We start from the raw sequence: 24,541 nt of genomic DNA, 5'->3' as shown, positions 1-24,541 counted from the left end.
GAGATAGGCATGCAGACGCCTACAGTGAGGCAGCAGTATGCATGACCAGGGGCAAAAAGTTAGTCCCTAGTGAACTCTTCCAGTGAAAATTTAGGCAGCAAGTGAGTTTTGACACCTATAGGGTTAGGCAGTAGATGAGCAGGGATTTTGTGGATTGCAATAGTGAGTAAAACTGGGACTTGGGCACCTAAACATGGGCTTTAGATGCCTGCATCCATTTGTGGACCTGGACCAAAGTAACTTGTGATTAAGTGAAATACGTAATGTGAAAAATGAATTGGCACGGAGCAATGCTGGTTTAAATCAAGATTTTAGGTTTGGTTAAGATAAGCACCTATTATTTGAATGCTTATCCAGATTATAAAGGAACCTCTTGAATTTTCAAAAAATTAGCAAGAAATACCACAATAAAGTTTTTCTAATGTTATTTCAACGTTTCCTTTTTTCAATGGAACTAGCCAGAAATAGAAATGGCAGAGGCACATGAAAATGAAAAAAATGTTTCAGTAGCCACCTTTGTGGTAAAGTGGTATTATGCCTTAGCTTCAAACTTATACATTTGAATCAGATTATAGTTATTCTGAATTCGTTGGCTCATCTTTAATCCACTTATTTTCCCATAATTTTTTCCCTGGTGGCTTTTAAAAAATTCATTTTAACATTCCACTAGAGAACATTCAATATAGTTTGCTAATGATAGCCCTTTTTTCTTTTGCATAGACCTTGAGAGAGAGAGAGAAAGGACCATATATCTCTACTATTATTTTAAAGTACTTAAAAAGGACTTGGCTAAGTCCTTCTGTCTTCTCCAAAATAATTGCACCGTCACACTCATTCATATTTCGCTATAACTATCAGGTGCTGGTTTTGATATGTAGCACAAAGCAGAAATCAAGCATAATCAAGTGCTGATTGCAGCTTTTTCTGTACAACACAATTATAAATGATTTTGAGTATCATCTGAGGAAAGGTCAATTCATTATCTTAAATCAGGACTAGTGGTTGCGGTGATACAGTAAGCATTTATCTAAAATTCCATTAAAACAATATTCTTTCTGCCAGATGATTTGAGTTTGAAAAATCCATAGTTTAAACGAGTATCTGAATCACATAACAAGACTCAATTACACCAGGTGGTATTGACTGATGTATTTAATAATGCAATAAAGATGCCATCCCTGACAGAATTTGTTAGTTTGAAAATAGGGCAAAATGCCATTTTACTACAAAGTTGGCTAATGAAAAATATTGCTTACAAAGTGATGACACCTGTCAAGCAAATTTACAGTATGCAATATTTATAAGCTCTCATATATTTCAACGGAGTCTGGTGGCATGGGCATTAGACAATATGTTTATGGATAAACAAGCTAAAAAGGAGCAATCGGTGAAGTTCAGACAGCTAAACAGTCCACAGTAATCAATGAATGAAAAACTTCACGGCTGGAAAATAGCTCCTAGTTTCCTAAACTGAGTTTGATATTCCTTGAGCTTATACAGGCAATGCCACAATTTTACAGCCACCTGGATGTTTCATGGGCCCCACAATTCAAACAGATTCTGCTTGTGGGGGATTAGAGGTTATGAGTTGGATTCTGTGAATCCAAATCCCAGAAGTTTGGCAGAGGACTCAGTTGGTTCCTGGGATGCCAGCATTAATGGCTGAGGGCCTGTTTCTAATCTCAGATGCATGGCATGATTTGCCTCCTATCTCGATTAAGCCACATCTGTGGCTAGCACAAGTAATGCACAGCAGTAGTTTTTATGAAACACTCGGTGATACCACTGCTGTGCATCTGAGATTCAAATCTGATCCTGAAGGTATAAAGATGCATTTCTCTAAATGCAAGAGCTTTAATCATTTTGAAGGAGATGGGGAAAAATGTCTGCCTTTACTTCATTTTACTCTTAACCCTCCACACGCCTTACCCCCAAATGGGGATCTGGTGATTCAAAAAGTATAGCATAGTAGAGAGAAAAGAGCAAGTTAGGCTGACATGTAAAGAAATCAAATTAGTAGTACAGGCATCACAGGAAGATTATTTCCCTCACCCTCTAACTTTCTCAGATATACGTTGGCCATAAAAGGATTTCATAAACTTACAAGTATTTATTCTTTAAGTAATTCTGCAGTATTGTAAAACAACATGCAAACTGCAGGCTAGAGAGAAATAAGAGTGTCGGCATAACAAAACTCGATTAGAAAGTTTGATTTGATTATCTGTACCTTGTTTGCATCACACTGCTGTTTTACTCAGTAGTATCTGCCTAGAATATTTTCATTGCAGCCTGAGCAGGGAAGCTGAGGCTCTTGACAGGCAGCAGGAAGCATGACATTTTATGCTGGAACTTTCCAGCATACTAATTGCTGCTTTGGAAATTATATTCGCTTGATCTTGTCTATCGGTTCAAATGGAAGATATCCAGAAAGATGTGGTTGATTTTTTGAGATAAAAAAACCCAGGGGTTTGAGGAATTGAAAGGTACTGTACAAGTAGATTGATGCAATGTCTTAATGAACTGGCCTTGAACTACAGGAATTTGATGGTGAATCCAGCCAGATTAGGGAGACTGAGCATCAATCAGTTTCTGATGGTTGTAAAAGTCACAATAAAACAGAAGATGGTTGTATATTTATTGTCAGAGACCTACACACAAGACTCTCTTCTGCAGTAATAATTAAAAAAAAGTCAACTAAAGAGGTTAGCTTGAAAAGCAAGGAACAAAAACGCCTGACCTTTTTGTTCTGAGAAGAAAGCCCATTAGTTGAATGATTGATTTTGTGCTTAACTTCTTTTTTCTTCTCAGCATTTATTTTTCCTCTTGTTCTCTTTCTTTATGTTACATGCAATACCACAAAGCATTTAGTAGCCATTGGATACTTGTGTCCCCCTCCCCCACCTCCCCGTGCTCCTCCCCCACAAAAAGTAGGATACTAAATTAAAAGCTGTTGTATTGGATTTCATTCTTGCTGAGCAACTTTAACCTTCAGTTCTAACAGGTTAGTCATGAGAAATCATACAGTATTTTTTTTAAGGAAAAAGAGGATCTGTGCTAATGGTGTGCCTTCTTTTTATCCCATCATTTCATTTTCTTTCACCCGCATTCACTAAAAAGAATTAAAAGGTGCAGCAAAATTAAGCCTCCTGCTTCGAAATGCATTAAAGGAGAATTCTGTTTACATTCATTGTTGGTTTCACTTTGAGTGGACTGAGCCTACATTGTGCACACTAGTTTCATATATAATGTAGATGAGATTGGTAAGGCCAGAAATTTTAATTTATTCATTGTACTAGAGTAATGCCAGCCACCTCCTGTTTTCATTATACCAATCGAATGCCAGCCATTTCCTGTTTTCATTAGACCATTGTAATGCTAGCCTCCTACTGTTCTCATTAGTGCAGGACTGTGAAATGGCAGCCACCTCATGTTTTCATTATAACAGAACTATATGGTGCCAGCTGCCACTTGTCGTACTCTGCAGAATAGCATTTGACCACGGAATGCATTGTTTCCATGAGTTGGGACACAGACAAGTCGAGGCCTTAGAAATTCCTGTTGAGATACTGGAAACTCTGTGCAGTAGGACTAAGCTGATGCTACAATGATGAAAGGAAAAGCACCTAAATATATAAGCACTTGGAAAAGTGGTAAACGCTCATGGAGTACAGGTAAATTCTAGTAAACATATTAGAACTCTTTTTTTTGCCCCATAATCTATCTCAGCCTCTGAGGCTAAGCAGAAGGATGGTGTTTTGGTATAGGTATAGGACTGAACCTCTGTACATCTATGCCCAGCTCCATCACAGATTTCCTGTGTGAGCAACGGGAAGCAACAGCTTCTCTGTGCCTCAATTCTTCATCTATGAAATGGAGATAGTAATACTTCCTCTCTCCCACCCTTTGTCTACATGTCTTCTGTAAGCTCGTGAAGGCGGGGAATGTCTTTTACTATGTTTGTACAGTGCCTAACACAATGGTCTTGGTTGGGTGCTACTGTAATACTACTAGTAGAACTAATAAGGGACTTACTCACACAAGTAGACCTGTAAAAGGCAATAGGAGATGTACATTTTATAATACTAGATGCTGCAATTATATCTAACCCCTGTAGTTACCTTCTTGTTATGGGATTTTTGTGCTAGGCACTAGAATCAAAAAGTAGAATGTTCAAGGTAATTGAAGTGTGATGCATTAAGTATGAAAATAAGTGGGTATTAATAAGTATTTTACCTAAGCACTTAGCCTGCTGGTGATATTAGTTAGTGGTAATAACAGATATCAAACCAAAGTATAATTACACTTTTCACGTTGGATGATTTCAGTGTAATTATTATAAAATGTCATTACAATGAAACTAGTAGTGTGAGGAAGGGTTTGCAGGCTCGGCCCCTAATATAACAAGAAGCTGGGTTTGGGGCATGAGGCAGACTATGAAGCAGACCAAGACCATATATTGGTGTATATATTCCTGGTATCTTGGCCTCCGAAGTCCCAGGCCTGTATAATACTCAACAAAAGGACCTGAAAAAGTGCCATAGTAGAAACCTCTATTTTGCACCTGGGCAAAGTTATCAGTTCTAAACAATGACTTCGGTTTTAATTATTCATAGGGTTCTATCTTGTCATGTTTTATCTGCTGTACATTTTAATGATTTATGGTTTTAATGTTGGTTGTGAGGCGCTGAAGAAGGCTACACAGACAGACCCCTTAAAAATAAAATTCACTGCTATTACAAATAGTGGCACTTACCATCATTGCTTGGGAGGAAAAGAACTCCTTCTGAAGAATTTTTGTTCTGCTTTCTATGGAAAAGCAGTGGTTTCATGGGGGAAACCCCCCACTTTTGTTATCCTCAGCTTGTTGTGTTATTAACATTACTAAATAATTGATAGATGTATATAAGTTTTGTTCACATGATTAAAAGCTTATGAAAAACTTAACCGGTTAGGAAAAAGAAAAGGAGTACTTGTGGCACCTTAGAGACTAACAAATTTATTAGAGCATAAGCTTTCGTGAGCTACAGCTCACTTCATCGGATGCATTTGGTGGAAAAAAAAAAACTTTTTTTTTTTTTTTTCCACCAAATGCATCCGATGAAGTGAGCTGTAGCTCACGAAAGCTTATGCTCTAATAAATTTGTTAGTCTCTAAGGTGCCACAAGTACTCCTTTTCTTTTTGCGAATACAGACTAACACGGCTGCTACTCTGAAACCTGTTAACCGGTTAGTGTTCCCTGGGAAACAAAGACCTACCCATCTGTTAAAGGATTCTGTAAAATCTGTAACGAGTTATCTTTAAAATGACAGCTGTCACCCCAGGGTTTGAGCCTTGAAGCAGGAGTAAAAATACAATGAAGGAAATATGCACTGTTAACCAAAACCAAAGCAACAAAAACCCTCCTAACTTTTTATTATTGTGATCACCTTACAGTGCACTGAGGAATCCCTCGTAATGTACCTGTGATCTACAGTGTTTAGACAGGGTCCAAGTCAATAAGGAGGTAGTTGTGCTGGAGTGACGTTACAGCTTGATAAAACAATGTATGTCTGCGTATATCTTCACACTTGTCTGACACATTCTTCAAAATGAATAAGATTTTACAGGGATGTTGACGTGTGACAGCGTCACATGAAAATTACTTCTTCTGAATTGCAAAAGCGAAATAAAGCTGAGAATGGGGGCATGAACACTTTCTTATTTTTTTTTGGTACATAGGTTGTGCCTTATCCCCCTTCTCCTCTCCTGCTCCCCTCTCCCCCCGCCACCCAGTTGTGGGAGACTTTGATAAGGGCAGCAAATTTCTAACTTCTTTTCTGGTGCCATTTCATCTTCCCATTCTGGTATGTTATCTGAAGTAGGGCAGGTGGAGTCATAACATTATTTGTGAAATAAAATGCAAATTCTGCTATGCAAATGAACCATTAAGAAGTAAATTAGATTGAACAGCGGTGGTAAATCAGCAATTATATTGTTTTTTATATAGCAAGATTCCAGCACAAATAAAACCCAACAAGTTTGCAACACATGTTGTGGATGGTAATGCGAGTCACCACTGGAATAGCAACCCTAAGGCTGATGATGTGCTTTACTAAATCTGGTAAACATTTTACTGCTACTTTGATTCAGTCTTTAAAGCAGTGAATGCTGAGCAAAGTCCTTTTAGTCTGCTGGTAATACAGTGTATTAATTACTGTTTATAATAACTTCACTTTTACATAACTGTTGCATATGTGCATGTTATGTCAACTAAAATCCTCAATGTGGACTACTGATTATGATTAATATTTATATTGTAGTTAAATTGTGCCTGCTTTTAGCAAAAGAAGCCTGTCATGCTGGATTATTTTTTTAAACACCTCCCCAAACCCAGGCAAACAAACGAACAGGTGGCTTTTCAAATACAAGCCAATGTGAATTTTAACTGACTGCTGCATTCAGAAACTGTGTCTGCGGCACAAAACAATATGCACATGTCCAAAGGTTGGTCTTTCTTTGGTCTACCTCTGTAAGTTTAGAAATGCAGCCTAGTACTTACTGGTATTCCTTAAAAATAATTAGGATAGATTAAACAAAGAAACATGAATGAGGACTGCTGTAAAACACTTCAGAAGGATCTCGAGTTAGTTTCAAGATTTAGTTGCAGCCTCTGGTGGCTCCTTGCTGCCTAGATTTGTCATTGCCTGTAAATGCTTGGATTTCATCCAGGCAAGAGGTGATGTGAACAGCACCTTGGACTAAAAAAATCACCAGTTATCAGCAGAGTTGTCTCAGCTTTACATTCCTGATCCCACATTAAGCTTGGCAAGGCTCCAGCAAAGCTCTTCAAGCATGAGAGCCTAATTCAGATGTCCTCTAGCCTTCCTGCCTCACCTCTAACTGCGGTGGTATGGCATGTCCCTGGCATTTCACTTCCTCTGCAGAGGTGTTAAGGAACTGCCATCGTCACCACTTCCAAACCACCTGCTTTACCACCACCATCACCACACATACCAATCCCAAAGATTTTTAGCCTTTTAGTGGTTTTAAAACTTACCAGTTTGGTAGATGTTGCTTTTAAGCTTAAGGGTCAAGGAATGGGTCTTTTAAGAAAGGTGTTTCAGTTGGAAACTAAAATGATATATAAAATCTTTAGCACAATATTGTAGAACTTTTGTTTGTTTTATATATAGTAAGTGAAAGCTTAGATGTTTTTCAGAAGTTTATCTTGTGGCCAAAGTTAAAGATTTATTAACACTTTATCTGCCTTCTAAACACCTAATAAAACAGTTTGTTAAAAGAATAACACAAGTTATTCAAATAATTTCATATTTGGACTATTCTTGTTCTATACATTTCTATTATTTTCTTGATGAACTACAATGAATCCTTATCAAATGATATGGGGCCTGATTCTCAACACCCTAGCAGCTTGTGCCAAGTGGGTGCTAAATGCTACCAAATGAGAATTGTAGTGGTTTACACACACTGTGCACTTGGCTGGCACAAGATGTTAGGCAATAGAGAATCAGTCCTGTTGGGGAACGTTTATTTTTAAGGCCAAAAACTCAAGACACCCCTCAAAATGCAACACAAGGAAAATTAGCAAAGGTTACTTTTTTGGGGGTAAATGATTCACAAATATAAGTGGACTTTGAGTGAAAAGGGCCTTTGAAAACCCATGGTTAAAGAAGATTAAAGGGGTATAATATACATACAGCATTATGATACTGGAATATAAAAGTGAAGAATTGCAAAACAGTAAGATTAAGAGCTTTGTTAGTTATGCCATGATAATTTACAATAGACATGAATGAATTTAGACGAGGTCACTCTTAGGTCAATGCCCTTCTGGCATGATTGTGGTTTTGTCAGTTCTTCTCCCTTTACATAGATTTGTTGATTTGCTTAAAATGATGTTATTGCTGACAGGACAAAGGTGAAGTGCTGGAAGATTTTAGGTAAAAAATACACAAACTTGTAATGACAAGAAGTCACAGGAGCAGGGTGACACAGAAACAGAATGACATGGAAATTGTATAAACAGCAAAAATTGTGTAAATGGAATCTTGTGCATGCGTACTGTACGGGTCACATAAAACAAATGCATAATATACTAAACACTGATTGGAAAAAGGTTAATTAATATGTAATGTGGAAATGAATTAAAACACCCAAGTTAATAAGGCCAAATCAGAGAAACCCTGGTCCACAAACTGAAGGAACGGGACCACAAACTGAAGGATTAGACCAGGGATCAGAGGCAGTGATGGCCATCATGACATACAGGAGAACTTCTCTGTGCCTGAGATTATGGTAACTTGTGCCCCATACTAACTTATTTGTTTATCGTCTGTTATAAACATATGTTCAGATACCATAAGAGACAATACTTCTGTCTGAAATTGTATAAATAAAGGCAAAAATTGATTAAGCCTAAATGGGTGGACTTCTGACTCAGTTTCCCACCTTACACTCCCTACAGTCCCATGGTAAATATTTATTTATGTCATTTTAGACTCAAATAGGACTTCAGAGATATTGTAATTTATCACTGTTCATTATTTAACTATGAACTATACTACATTGAGTAGTTATAAAATATATTAACTACAAAAACTATACAAAACATGCACACCAAATAGTTTTTGCCAACAGGTGTTTTAGGCTCCTAAAGATGGACAAGGGTTCTCTGCCCCCAAAAGCTTACTCCTGGAGGAAATTTATAATGGATATGACGATAAATCTTCTATTTTATGAAATATAAGTATTTTATATGTATCCTTTGTTTTACATTTTTAAGTCCAAATTTATAATAAAAGAGAGAAGCACTATGGGGCTGCTAAGGAGGAGCTGGAGAGCAAATGAGTATGTGATGTAGAAGTTGTCTTCTGTGAAACTGTTTCCTTATACTATATGAACATTAAATGTAAACTTACACTGAAAACCATTGTTACAAATAATAGTGGCTACTGGCAACTCTGTTGAGGACCCTAATAGCAGGAGTGGGCAAAAGGTCTTTTTACATGAGGCCCAAAAGGTGTGACATTTTCTTTTGGATGCAGATCTCAGCCTAGTGATCCATGTCTTTGTCACTTTCAGACTGGACTGCTGCAAAGAATTCTACATGTGACTATTTCTTAAGACCACTTAGGGCTTGTCTACATGGTGCATTAGTTCACAAAAGAAAGTTATAAATTCTAGTGTGTTAGCGTATCAAGCACTAACTTGCCCCTGTGTATCCTGCTGATGTGCCATAAAAGTTCCCTAGTGTGCTAATGTAGTTCCATTTCAAACAGGACTACATTAACACACATTATGGGTATGTGCCACTAGGGTCCACATAGGCCAGTTAGTACGCAACATGCTAGTGCGCCCTAGAGTTTACACCCTAATGCGACATGTAGATAGGCCTTTAGAAACTGCAGCTAGCACAGAATATGACTGGATTTGTTAAGGAATGCTTCTTCTTGAAAGCATGTTAAAAACATGCTTCATCTGCACTGGCTTCCAATTCATTTCCAGGGGCAAATTATGCTGCTGGTTTTAACCTAAAAAGCTTGAATGTCTTGGATAAGTCACAGATTACCACTCTCCTTGTGATACAGTGGCAGCAGAGGCACTTTAGTTGATAGTCTCCTTGTTAAATAGTGAGGGTCCTTGGCTGCTCCCTTTCTCCACAGGTTAGCCAGAGCCCAAATTTGTTGACTGCCAAGCCATGCTGTAAGATCTACCTGTGGTTCCTGTCCTTATCAGGGAAAATAGAAAAGTCTTTGGGGACATATTACTTTTTTGTGTGAATAAAAAACCACCCCAATCATATCTGCTCTAAAATACCTGTAGAAAAGATACATACCTATCAACAGTACTTTTATTTTGAAACTAAAATAGACTCCATAGATTGATTCCAGTATCTATTAAGAAAGAAAGAAAACACTGTCTCCTAATCATTACGGGAAATGTTTCTCTTAATCTTGAATTTAACATATTGTGAGTGGGGTCATATTAGTAATAATAAAAAATGAACAAAGGGCGATATTGTGCTCCGTGTATCCCTCTGACACCACAAGCATCCTGGAAAATGTGACTCAAAAGGCTTAAAGATGGCTCATTAACTTCCTGATCCATTTCTGTGTGCACTACTGATACTAAGCTGACCTTTTACAATTCAGGCTACACATGTACTGCATAGGGCCATCTCCCCATTACTGTCAGTGAAATTCTGCCTGTAGGGACATATAACTAAGTGAAGAAATATACTTTCAGCTGCTTTCTTGTCTCAGACATATAAGGGTTGAGAACAGGATATTTTTCCCATGAGTGAACACCGTGAAGCAGCTATATGTGATTGGTCTAGTGGAGATCTAAGAATCTTTATGCAACAGACTGGCCACTTTGCAAATGAGAAATCAATGACACTGTATTCTGCGGTAAAGGGAAGCTGGGATGGTTTATTCTTCTTTGTTCTACCAATACTATGTATCCAGACAAGCTCTGAATTATGGAGAGTTCATGACAGCAAGACAGCAACATCCCGACGTCAACCAAGGACTTCAGGAGTAGAAGGTACATTCTGGCAGGATTCTGCATAGACAGAGCTTGCTGGATTTTGGAATGCAGCCTTTGGGAAGACAAACATATGCAGCAGAAAGCAGAGAAGAAAACAATAGGGGTTTTCTGTGTGTGGGGTAGTCAGCTAATTAGATGCAGGATGGTTTTGTTTCTGCATAATAGAGCTATAGAAGATATGGGATGAGTGAATAGCGATCTTGCCTGCAGGACTGTAAAGGTCAGCCTCTGGTAATACAGAACCGAAAAGGACAAAAGACTATGTTAGACTAACCATGAGCTACAAGTTGGGTATTTACAAATATCTCCCTAATACCTGCAGTACTACCTGAAAGGGGGTTTCAAAGAGGATGGCTCTAGACTGTTCTCAATGGTAGCAGATGACAGAACGAGGAGTAATGGTCTCAAGTTGCAATGGGGGAGGTTTAGATTGGATATTAGGAAAAACTTTTTCACTAAGAGGGTGGTGAAACACTGGAATGCGTTACCTAGGGAGGTGGTAGAATCTCCTTCCTTAGAGGTTTTTAAGGTCAGGCTTGACAAAGCCCTAGCTGGGATGATTTAACTGGGACTTGGTCCTGCTTTGAGCAGGGGGTTGGACTAGATGACCTTCTGGGGTCCCTTCCAACCCTGATATTCTATGATTCTATGATTCTAGTATCCTGAATGATCTAAATATGAATCTGTCAAAAGCAAACACTATTCTCTTGTTGGTTGAAAATTTGTGGAAGTAACTTCCCCACAGCTCCACATATATCAACCTATAATCATTATGCCACATGGATAACCACAGAAGACTTCAAATTAGAGCACTTTAAAAAAGCCCCTTGGACATCATTTGGTGAATTCCTCTTGATGTAAAAACCGAACAAGTTACAGGCTAGTTAGGATTGTATATTTTGTCAACAACTCAAGCAGCCAGACTTAATACTTAGTTGCATTTTTCCCCATTACTTTGTCAAGTTACTTACAGCAGATTAGGAATAGAGATTATTTACCTCTGATACCCAGGACATTGAGAAAGATTAAAAAAAAAAAACTACTAAAAACCCTACATCGTTTGGATTATTTTCCACTTGTACACTTGAGCAGTGATTTGATCTTTCTTCTTAGGCTGACAGCCTTTGAGAACTGAGACCCTCATTTATAATACTTCTAGTGAGTTCACTTCAGTATAGTAAAACAGTAAAGTCCTATTACTGAAGCTCTATACTGTTGTAATAATAGCCTGTAGGGCTTCATCACATCAGCTGCTTAAAAGATAACTGTACCCAGCTTGATGAAAAGTCTTCACCACTTTCCTGTTGAGAGAAAACAGTTACACATTTCTAATAAATGAAGCAGGAACTGTCATTTTTTTGGCAAACTGTTAACTAGCTGTAACAGCCACATTGCCACAAGTTGCTTTTCCAAAGTAATTACCATCAGGCTCCCTGTGGTATGCAGTGTTTAACACATTTATTTTCTGTTAATGAATGCAAGAGCAGGCAACACCACTATTAGTAATTGCTTTTTATTCGTAGTCCTCATTTTCCAGATAGGTCACATTAAACACAGCCATTAAACAATAGCGGTTGAGATAATCCATACAATGTATGCTGCTTTTCTTTGTTTTTGTAGTGTTGTTCACCAATCACTTGGTGCAGCTCTTAGCCATATGGGGAGACAAGGGTTGATAAATGTGAACTGCCAACCTGTGGAACAATGGGGCCAGAGAAGTCAAGACCTTAATCAGGTTTCATTCAATTACACTTCAAATCAACAAATCTTGATAGCCAAAACTCCCATTTGAATTAATGCACTGATAAATGCTGTCTGATGTCAAAAGAATGTAATTAGACAATAATGAGTGGGCGTATAATATGCCAGACTTCAGACTACTTGTTGACCTCAGCATTTCTACTCCATTAGGCAACAAACAGCTGGAAAGCTAGTTTGAATAAAGCATTGAGCTCCATCACTAGCATCTGCATGACTTTTTAATGGTCATATTTCTAAATGGACAATCTCCTGTATGCTCTAATGGCAAATCACATTTCAAGAGAAGTTCTCTTCTGTATGACAGGCCTAGAAAAAAGTGAATTTTCTAACATTTTGAATTCAGTTGTGTTTGATTTGGTTGGTCAACATTTTCTGAAATCATAGGAAATATTACTCTATTATTTGCTTTGGTTAATGTACAAGTGGCATAGACATCCATTCCTCTCCACTCATATTTCACACATCTTTATTAGTTGCTTAATGGATTTCCCCTTGTAACAATAATTATTTTTACAATTGTCTGGTGGAAGTTTTCATTTAGTATTAAAAGTCACTTTTAAAATCTGCCTTATGTATGTAAAAAAGGCAAGAAATAATCCATGGGCGTTAGTTTTAATTGCTGGGTTGTTTCCAGTTGTTTGCAGGGAGGCTGAAGGATAGACAGTTATATTTTACTTCTCCCATGTGTGGTATTTCCTTCACTTAATCACACAGATGCTAACTTAACCCTCAAAACCTCCCCCCCCCATGTAAACTTTATCAGTTGATCATGATATCTCAACAGCAGTGACAGGTGACTCCTAAATTATAAAGCAGATATCATATTCTGGGACAGCCTCATTGGAAGCAATATGCCAAAGATCTGCAACACAAAGCAGTTGCTGGACAAATTATATAAAAGCAAGATTTGCTAAACTCACTCTAAAGTTGTGAGTCATGAATTCCGAATTACCTCAGACTGGTAAATAAATAATAACAACTAAATACATATAATGTGTTAAACAGCTCAATCAACAGTAAATCACTAGTGACAGAGAGCCTTAAGGTAAATTTCTTTTACACTGGCACAGCCCTTTCTCAGAATGTTGTGTTTTTATGTCTTCAGACACATACAATGAATTGTACAATTGGTTTCTGAGTGTTAAAATTGTTTATAAAATACAGAAGCCTCCATCACTTGACTACATTTACATACTGATTTAGGTTTAGCTGAATAATGGATCTCACTGGTTGAACTAAAAGGTTGGTGATAAACTAAACTAAAGTGATGGGCACCATGGAAATAAGGATAAAAGACAGACAAAACAAAAAGGGATCCTCTCTGGAATTTTAGCTATCAAGCAAAATCAACTTTCAATCTCTTCGCAAAATAATACTGTAGTACACAGACAACAACACATTTTAGATACACAAATTGTCCAAAATATGGAGAGTAGCTTGATAAAACATGTACAATATCCTTTGTTTACATATGATTGTAGACTTTCTGTACAATGGAAGCTGAGAGCAAACTTTTGTAATGGCTGGTTTTCAAGAACCAAAGACAATTCATTGTAGGCCTGACTAGATGAGAACATCTTTATCACGGAATACACAACATCACAGCCAGGTGTTGGTCAACTCTGTTTCTTGAACTGATGAATATTATTTAAGTATGGCCTTGTGGGATCTGAAATGGCCAAGCCTGAATTAAATTCACTCTTTTAAATACATTTAAAGATATGACAGTTTAAATTTAGTGTAATACAGATCCACAGTTTTTTATCACTGTGTTTCATGGTGCTATGCTATAGAGAGTATTCAAAATACCCAGAGGAAAATTTTAGTCTAAACATTTTCTCTGCTGATTCTTGTGCTTGTGCTAGTTTCATTTTAAGCAAATATTTAAATGTGTATTTTTTCAACTTTTCATCTAGAAGCAATTTTGAAGTTTGCCAAACACCGTAAAGGGCTGAAGTTAAAAGGGAGGAGTGTGGGGGAGAGGAAGAGAGAGAGAGATTCTCTTGCAAATTATTCCAAGTAACAAAGTAACTTAAAATAATAGTTAAAAAAACAAATAAAAAATAAGCAGCCTGCACCCAGAACCTCTGTAAACCATAGCACTTTCCAAGAAACCAGAAAAAACAGCGCTTGTACAACACTGGCTCTGACACATTTTTATACTCTATGAACTTAACTGTAGCATAAAACATTAAATATTAGGATCAGTTGTGTCCTCAATCAAGAATGTGTTACCTAAACAGACTGTCTGCATATGTGCTTGGAAAAAAACAAGGAGATTTCAGGTGTTGGTTCAAGTGTAATTTTTGTTATTAAACATAGGTTTGCAATAGAAGGATTTGCACATAACCATGACTGATAGTTGTATTTGTAGGCCGTTCAGTTAGCTCCATCAGCTCACTCAAACACATTCTGAACAGATTATGTACTGAAGTACTTTGTAGACCATACATTAAACAAGAGACTTTGCTCTGAGGCACTGCTTCCCATACTCCATGGGGAAAAGGAAGCAGGAGAAAACAAAACTCATAGAGTTCGACAGCTACTGAGGCAACACTTGCCATTTACAATATAAGCCCAAATATTTTTGCAACACAACTATATATTAATTTAATAAAATACACAATATAGCTCTTATACACTCAACAATTTGGCTCATATGCACTGAATCTGCAATAAATCAATAAAAATATGTCATTTGATGTAAACACATTGAATCTTCTTACATTTGCACATTTAAATGGTCATGTGATTTGTGTAGATGTCTAAGACATTTTCACTTTCCTGAGCTATTTTAGTGTCCACAAATTAATAAAAAAGTGTTAATAATGTTATTTTGTTTCACGTATTACCCTTCAAAGGTAACTATTTTTGCGAACTTTTATTATACCTCAGGTTTGTTTCTAACTTAGTGCTAACTATTTATATTTTTGTTGGACACTAAAATGCTAAATATGCACTAAAACCTTTTTTTCCTTTTTATCAAGTGAATTAGCTTATGTGTGTGCAGGACAAAATGGACTATATCATTTTACATTTAACTTTAATATGATATGAGTTGTGTTACTAATGACCAGGATATGTTTTCTTGAATAATGATCTGGAATGATTTTTGTTTGTTTTTGTTTCCTTTTTGTGGCAGATAACTTTATACAGAAATGTTTACCACAAATGAATGTTAATGTTTGGTGTAGCTTGGACTACTACAAAATCTTTTTTAGGACTTTCAGTAGAAGTCTGTGGTGACTGCTGGAAATCCACCACAGATCAGAGTGATTCAACCCTGCTTTTCATGGGGTTTATAGGTAAACAGTAAAGTCAGCATCAACTATTGAGGACAGTCTTAAAATATCAGACGTAGTTTTATTCCTCATTTCTCATCCCTTCCTATCAGATTGTCAAAATGGCACTGTCTTTCCTTTTTTCTCTTGGTTCTTAATGTACTTCACACTGTCCTAATGAAAGTTTGGTCAAAATGAAACCAGTATTTTATGTGAAAAAGAAAGAGCAGTGAAGAGAACATACTTGTGGGCACTTCAGACGTTCACTAAAAGCCTTAAAGCAGCATTGGTCTTCCTTCATCCCTGTAAAATTGTTATAACCAGGGGTGATCTTTTTTTTTTTCTTTTTCAAACAAGCAGAAGAGGCAAGTAAGTGCCAGCCTACACTTTTTTTTTCACTTCCTCACAGCTACAGGGTCACTTCCACGACAGTCCTGTAAAAGCTTGTCAATTTCTCTCACAACTTCCTCTGCATCCACTGACTCTCTCCCTAGATCCCGATTTGAACGGTCTAACTGCTCCAGAACAGAGTCCATCTCACTTGAGTCTCGACTCACTCGGGAATGTACATCTGCAAAGACCCTAGCCATCTGATCTGATGCAATGAATGGAGTGTCTCTTGACTGTTTACTAGGTGATAGATAGTGACTGTCAGTTGACAAGTACTGGCTGCTTGCTTCAGCCAAGGCTCCTGATTTCACTTCACAACCATCCAGTGGTCCTTTTGTTGAGGTGCAAGGCTCAATGCATGTCTTGGTTGGGCTGCTCGATGCTGAGGGAACCTCCTGAAGAAGAGGACTCAGGGCACGTTTGGCTTTTAAATAAGGTTTAACATTGGCAATGAGAATAGTGTGCTCTCGCTTGTCTTTCCCGAATGTACAAAAAGTCTTTTTCCCGGTGGGATTCACAGTTTCGTAAGTCTCAGTCTCAACGTTAGCTTCAACTGTGGGTACAAAGAGATTTGTGCGATAATCTGCATTTTCAGCCTGATTGGTTGTAGGGAACTGTGGCATCCAACACCTGTCAGAATGACCGAGCACTCTGCATTCATCTGTGCAATTAACACACTTTTCTTGTTCTGTAAAGCAAATGAGAAAAACAACAACTCATGTTATTAGGGGTTCCTTTAAACTAATACAGAGGGCTATGATCAGCTCTCAGTTGGCTTTCCTGACCTCTGATTTCTTAATTATGGAAAAAAGGAATAATTAAAACATTTCAGGAGGACTGCATAAACTAACCGGTTGAGACAATATATTTACTTAACTCTATTCTCTCAATATTAAAGCATTCACATAGCCCAAAGGAAATAAAAAGGGGTCGTTAGAGAATCATTGTCAGTAGAATTGAGCTTCATCTGTAAACTAATCTGCTGTAGAAATCTGTTAGTCTTTGTTCTGTAGAACTCATCCTAGAACAACAGTGAACAGTACTTAAGGAACTCGAAAGGCATTATCAGGATTAATTTTTCAAATCAAATAACTGAGCAATGACTGGCTCTATGGAAATACAAACACTTCATAGAATTAAGACAGCTGAGTTTTCATTTTTGTCACCTCCATTTTGTTTGTAATTGCTATGCTGGGTGACAGTCATGAAATAAAAAGATTTTCTTAAAAAGCCAACTTTTCCTGCTGAGAATAGAGAACTGGAATTTTCCATCTGTACGGTTCAGTATAAGCTTGTCAAAAATGCATACCGCTATTTTATTAGACATGAGAATGGATCATGTAATCAGTTTCCTCCTTTTTTGTTTTGGTGAAAGTATGTGAAAATGGATTTGCTCAATACATACAATTTGGAAGAACGATAAGCCTTGACATACTATTTGAATTGATAATGCTTTCAGTCAGGATTTTTATATTTCTATTTTATGAAAGAGATAATGGAAAAAAGCTAAATAAAGCATTTTTGTTCACTGCATTTTTAAAGACTAAATGTGGAAATTTCTGGTCCTACAATTCAGTTCAAAGACATACATAAGAACTTTGAGCTAGATTAATGGAGGACTAACATGTTACCACACCTAACTTTTAGGCACCTTACTGCTCAGAGGAATTCACAGCCCCAAGTTAGGCACCTCGGCTCCCTGTACAGTGCATAGGTAAAAGAGAAATAGGTGCTGGTTGTGGTCCCCTTATATCTTTCAGCCCACTGGTTAGAGCACTTAACCAGATTGTGAGAGACCCACATTCAATTTTCCTCACTGCCTGATGCAAATAAGGAACTTGGGTCTTCCCTGTCTCAGGGACACTTAACCACTGTGCTATGATGTATTCTGGGGCAGGTTTCTTTCAGTCTCTCCTGTTGAGTTGTATATAATTACTTAAATGCACATTGGGAGAGACAGTGAGAGAGAATGACACTACAGTCCAGTGGTTAGGGCACTCACCTAGAAGGTAGGAGACCCAGTCCCTGTTCTCCAACACCTAGTTAATTATACAAAGCAGCACAGCTTCAACAGGACAGATTGAGAGAAGCCTACCTCAGACTACACCCTAACACAGTGGCTAGGGCACTCTATTGGAAGAGGGAAGAACTATGTTGAAATCCCTTCTCCACGTAAGGCAGAATGAAGAATTGAACTGATTGAAAAGATCTACTACATCCCAGCTGAGTGTTCTAACCAGTGGGTGAAAAGTTAAAAGGGCACCACCAGCAGGTTTGTGTGGGTTTAGGTGTTCTCTGAGAATGCCTACTAGATTGGATTCCACAGGCAAGATAAGCAGGGGAACACCTAGTTTGAGCATCCTGCTGGGGCTTCGGCATGAGATATGTGCCTAGAATGCGACAGCTGTGTGCATGCTCCCTGGCAGAAATGTAGGTGCCCTAGGGGACTGTAATGATGGAAATTCAGGCACCTACATAGGTGGGCGGCAGGTGAGCGGTGTTTTTGAGTATCTCAATGGCAATTAAATGTCAGACTTGGGCCCTAAATCAGGCATCCAGCTGTGTCCTAAACACTGCCAGGCCCGCGTGGCCAGATCCGGGTTCCCAGCTGCCAGGCGCAGTGGGGTTGTGGTCCAGGCTGCCTCTGTGCTGCCCAGTACCCCGCCCAGGGCTCCGCTCCTGGCCCCACTCTGTGCAGGTGTCTCTACGTGGGAGGCACTGGGCATAGGGGTCTGTAGGAGAAGGCTCGGGGCGAGGGAGCACTGTGGTTCCCAACCTGCAGCTCAGGTAACACGTTGTGGGCTGCATGAAAAATAGGTTGAGTACCACAGCACTAAATCCTCTGGAGAACCTATCCCTCTCTGCTTAAAAAAATGTATTTTGGCTGGTCATCTTGAGCCAAACCAATTATTTATGGACTGTCATTCTTCAGCCTGAACTCCACTGTGTGAATGACTCCAGCTCTATGTTAGGAGGCTAGAAAATTTCAGAAATACCCTTTGGATTCCTTATTCAGGGATTCTTGATTGTAAGGGGAACTACTCAAGTTGTAGAGGAGGTGGTTTAGGTTGGATATTAGGAAAAACTTTTTCACTAGGAGGGTGGTGAAACACTGGAATACGTTACCTAGGGAGGTGGTGGAATCTCCTTCCTTAGAAGTTTTTAAGGTCAGGCTTGACAAAGCCCTGGCTGGGATGATTTCGTTGGGGATTGGTCCTGCTTTGAGCAGGGGGTTGGACTAGATGACCTTCTGAGGTCCCTTCCAACCCTGATATTCTATGATTCTACTGCCCATATTCTCAGTACTCTCCAACCAATACTGAGAAAGTAAATCTCAGATGTCTTGAGTTCTGGCTTTTCTGTACACTGTTTCTCAGCTGCTAAAAATTTCCATCCACTAAAGTAGCAGACAGGCCTCCAAATCATTATGTTTTTTTTAAGAATTTGGTAGCCATAAAAATTTTTAGATCTGGAATTCCAGTTGAACTAAAAAGATTGAGATTCTGATATATGTATGCACCCATACACACACACACACACACACAAAAGGTCTTGATCCTGAAAAATGCTGAGCACCTGTAACTTTTACTGACTTGACATCAATGTATAGTACAGGTAAACTGCACCTATCAGGATCAGACAATAACTATTTAATAATTTTAGAACACACATCTGTATGTATTAAATACACAAACTACACAGATCCACACTCAGATAAAAACACAGAGAGGCAGTATCAAATACTATAAAAAAGCATTAATCATTTACACTTCAAAAAAAAATCAGACATATGACTGAAGCTTGAGCTAAGTTTAATTAATGCTGTGCTACATCACTTTATAGTGAGGTAATTTAATTCATGGTGAGAGAGTTAACCTAGATATATTATTAATAATCATTTACAGAGTACTGCGAATTCATGCAGTGCTCTACACATGTTCCTGACCCCAAAGAGCTTAAAATCTAAAACTGACAAAAGAAACAAATATGAGACAGAGTAAATTGCTATGGGGGAAGAGAGTGTGGAGAAATTCTTAAGGAATAGACTATAGCAGGAAAGATTTATGGAAGAAATTAGTAGAGGCTCTCTGGAGAACAAGAAGTTGGACACTCTTCTTAGTGTATGGGGAATGGGGCAAAGTAAAGATGGTGCCCATACACACGTGTCCATACACACATAAAAAATGTAGTGACAATTGCCTGGTGATAAAAATGCAGAGCCACACAGATAAATTACATTTTTCTTACACCTGCATTTCACCAATTAGTCTATCTCTGTTAGAACTGCTTGAAAATTTCAACCCCAAAAGCAGCTTCAAAAGAACCAAATGAAAAATAAATGGCTGACCAAAAAAAGTGAAAAAATCTCAAACCAAACCAAACCAAAAAACCTCAAACCAAACAAAATAAAACTTCCATCAACCTGCTAGAGCATTGTTTCTCAAACTGGGGTCCCCGGACCCCTGGGGGTCAGCGAGGGTTCTCCAGGTGGTCCGCCGACCCCACTGATCAACTTCTTCCCCTCAACTCTTTCCCCTCTCTCTCAGCGCCTCCTGCACGCCAGGCAACAATTGTTCCCAGGCGTGCAGGATGCACTGGGAGGGTGGGGAAGGAGTTGAGCAGTGGGGACAGTGGCCCCGGACATGATTCCACCCCCTACCCTGAATTCACTTCCTCCCGCTCTTCCCTCTCCTTCCCAGCACTTTCTGCACACCGCTGAACAGCTGTTCCCAGGCGTACAGGAGGCACTGGGAGGGAAGAGACGAAATTAGAGAGGGAGGAGGAGGAGCTGATCAGTGGGGCCGGTGGCCCCAGACATAATTCCACCCCCTCCCGCAGCATGCCCCATCTCTGTTTCTTCTCAGGACCTCTTGCATGCCGCTGAACAGCTGTGAGGGAGGGGGAGGAATTGAGGGAGAGATGGGGAGGAAAAGCAGGGACGGGATGCGCTCGGGGGTGGGGAAGAAGTGGGGCAATCATTCTATCAAAGCAGGTAGGCCCTATGTCCCTTCTTACACACTTTCATTCATATGGAAAAAGGCAGCTCTCTCTCTGAACTTTCTTAACATAGATATATGTGCACAGAGACCATAGAAGACTGGCAGACACTGATAGTAGGTCATATTTTAAAAATCAGTGCATATTTGCCAACTATTTTAAGACACTTATAACTTTAACAAATCACTGCCAACTTTTCTGAAACTACTAAAATGCACATCTACAAAGAAGAAATTATAACTCTGTTAAATTTCAAGTTTTTAACAACTAAAATGTTCACAGCAAGACCTAAAGTTAAGGCTACATTTTAGTCACGGGTATTTTTAGGGTAAAAGTCACGGACAGTAAACAAAAATTCAGGGCCCGTGACCTGTCCACGACTTGTACTATATATCCCTGACTAAATCTTGGTGGGGCTGGCAGCCCAGGGGCGCCGCAGGTGGTGATGGGGAGGCAGCCTGGGATCCCCACTGGTGCTGAGGGGAGTGGCCTGGACCCCCGCTGGTGTGGGGGGTGGGGGGTGGCATGCAGCCTGGGACCCCCACTGGTGCTGGGGGGTGCAGTTGGAAGGTACAGTTGGCAGAGCTGGCAGGCTCTTTACCTGGCTCTGTGCCTCCCCGGAAGTGGCGACATCCCCCTCCCTCAGCTCCTAGGTGGAGGCGTGGCCAGGCAGCTCTATGCGCTGCCTCCACCCAGAGTGCCGGCTCCACATCTCCCATTAGCTGGGAACCACGGCCAATGAGCTGTGGGGGTGGTACTTGCAGGCGGAGGTAGTGTGCAGAGCCCATTGGCCACGCCTCCACTTAGGAGCTGAGGCAGGGGGATGTTGCCACTTCCTGGGAGCCCCTCCAGGTAAGCGCCTCCCAGAGCTCTCACCCCTAACCGCACCCCAAATCCCAGCCCTGAGCCCCTTCCCACACTCAAACTCCGGCTGCTGCTGGGAGGCGTGGTGGCCCAAGATTGCCCCAGCAGTGGTTGGTGAGGCTGGCCCTGGGGCTGGCCCAGCTGCTTGGGCAGCCCTGGGGTCAGCCACACCAGGCGCTGGAGAAGTCACGGAAGTCACAGAAAGTCACGGAATCCATGACTTCCGTGATCTCCATGACAACCTCACAGCCTTACCTATACCTAACATTCCATAAGTGTTCCAATCTAAACAATATTTTCAGTCTTATAATATTTTTGGTCTTTTAACTCTTGGGCTGAAATCCGGCTGTTTTGTTCTAAGGATTACTTTTTAAAAAAAAGTAATAATGTTTCATCCATTTTTGAAAATGGGAATTGGAAATTTTCAAATACGAAAGTTGTATTTTTTTTCTCATTGCCTCCCATTCTCAAAAATGGCTGAACCAGTTTTACTTATTTTTTAAACAAAAACAGTAGTGCTTGGACTGAGAACAAACCATTCAAAGATAAAAGACCAAATATATAATAAGACTGAAAATAAAATGGAGCACTTATGCAATGTTAACTATAGGTCTCACTATGCATTCTGTTAACTATAGATCTCACTATACACTCTGTCTGTAACTAAAACCCTGCAAATTCGCAGATATCCACTTTATATCTGCAGATATTCACACTTGCAGATGCGAACCATTTTTGCTGATTGGGGATAGGTGTGGATTCAAATTTTATAGCTAAGGCCCTACAACTTTTGTATCCATATAGGGCTCTATCTGTAACGTATAGAAAAAAAAACATGGTTGAGATTTTCAAAGCCGACTAGAGGACTTTACATAACTCCCATTAACTTCAATATGACTTATGTGGCTAAGTTCTCTAGTCAGCTTTGAAATTGTCAACCTTTATGAATATATGTGTGTGCATACATATAAGTGTTTACATACATATGCATGTAACTATTACACACTAGTTGTTCCAATAAATACACAAAGAAAAATCTAAGATCTATTAGACTTGGCAATCCCTTTAAATAAAATGAATACTTATCTTTATATATCATATTTATCTTTCCCCTCTAGTTTCCTGAATTGGCTAAAGCTGCTTTTATACTTGCATTCATATTTGCAGTATTGACTAGTCTTCCATTTTTGTTCTCTGGACATCCTAGCACTGACTGAATTAAATATAAAGCAAAAAAAGGAGAGAACAGTTTTGTGAGGAAAAAAATACAAGTTGACCTTGAAGGGAAAACCACCAGCAGTACATGAGCTTTTGCACTGCTGAAAATCTGTAGCTTTTTACTTCACTCTTTTATGTCGCATCATAGGAAGCAGATTTGGACTATTGATTATCATACATTATAAGCTGCTCACCTCACCATTAGCCTATAATTTTGACTGCTGCTGTTAGAAGACAGTGAAGAAAATCGAACAGCCACTTTTGTACTAGAAGCAGAAACTATAAACACAAAGTGAACTATCACCACCAAGGGCCAAATTAGTATTTATGAGAAAACAGAATCAATTTAAAGGTAAAAATAAATATATAAAATTGGTCATACTTGTACAGCAAGATGAACTGGAAGGGTGATATGCACCGTTGGTCTTTATCTCTACTTGTCTACCTCTTGTTGAAAATAAACCCTTAACAGTCCAAGTGTGTACAATAAACAGCAGCAGCCTGGAGACTTTCCTCAATCTCTGGAGCTTTATGGGTAAACTATCAGAAGTGCTTTATGCACGTTAGGGAGAACAAATCCTAAAACAGACCTGCTAAATTATCAACCATTGAAAGAAAAGGAAACAAGCTACCTGGCAAACGACAGTCACCTAGATTGGAAATCTGTAGCAGAAAGAGAGCTAAGATAGCCCAGGATGAAGTCATGCTGGCAAAATGTAGACTGTACAATGCAAGATATATATTTGATCAAAAATATGCTACATCTACAACAAAAAACAATGCAAAAAATGGTCATTTGATCTAATCTTAAAATGAAAGATGCATTTCTGTGGTTCTTTCTCTAATTCCTTACTCTTTCCTCACAGTCCTCATAAAACAGAATAAAATAAAAATGGTGCCACTGTTCTCTTTACAGCACAAATACACTGCACTACCATGATAACTAATTGGTGGGTTCATATTGCTGACTTCTTTCATATGGCAAAAAAAAGGGAAATCATAATTTGACTCATTAACTCTTAAATGTCTTCTTAATTATCTCAAGGTGAATTTAATATAATTAAAGTTTTTTGCTTCTAACAATGATTCAGTATAGCTAACCTAACTTCACAAATACTACTTCACTTTAATTGACTCTTAGATTCTATTTTAAATTACTTTAAAAATAAAAGACCAAACATAAAAATACAACTGCAAAGAAACAACTTATATGCTATGTTTATAATCTCCAGGTCACTACAGTTTGTGTCAAATTATGTAATGTAATATGTTCATGTTTGTGTGTTTTTGTGTGGAAGCTGACTTCACTTACATATAAGAAATTATATAAAATCAAACAAAACCAAACCACAATTCCCGATATAGGGTGGTGTTTATGTGACCATCGCTTATTAGCACCATAGTGTCCAGGAAATGGATCTCTTGTGTGGTCTGGTCCAGGCTGAGATTGATGGTGGGATGGAAATTGTTGAAATCATGG

The 24,541-nt window shown here is 38.8% G+C and overlaps 1 protein-coding gene across 3 annotated transcripts in view; it reads right to left on the bottom strand.

Moving 5' to 3' along the window:
• Positions 1-12,046: 12,046 nt before the first annotated feature.
• The window catches only part of PCDH17 (protocadherin 17), a 106,255-nt gene continuing 93,760 nt past the window's right edge, over positions 12,047-24,541 (bottom strand). For all 3 annotated transcript variants that reach the window (XM_038383257.2, XM_038383277.2, XM_038383294.2), the window contains one exon: positions 12,047-16,669. In XM_038383257.2, the coding sequence (XP_038239185.1) occupies positions 15,987-16,669 (683 nt within the window). In that variant the 3' untranslated portion in view covers positions 12,047-15,986. The remainder of the gene's footprint in view (positions 16,670-24,541) is intronic.

This window comes from Dermochelys coriacea, chromosome 1 (genome assembly GCF_009764565.3).
Source record: "Dermochelys coriacea isolate rDerCor1 chromosome 1, rDerCor1.pri.v4, whole genome shotgun sequence".
NCBI lineage: Eukaryota > Metazoa > Chordata > Testudines > Dermochelyidae > Dermochelys > Dermochelys coriacea.
Note: the sequence above shows the minus strand (reverse complement) of the source record. Positions and strands in the feature narration are given on the sequence as shown.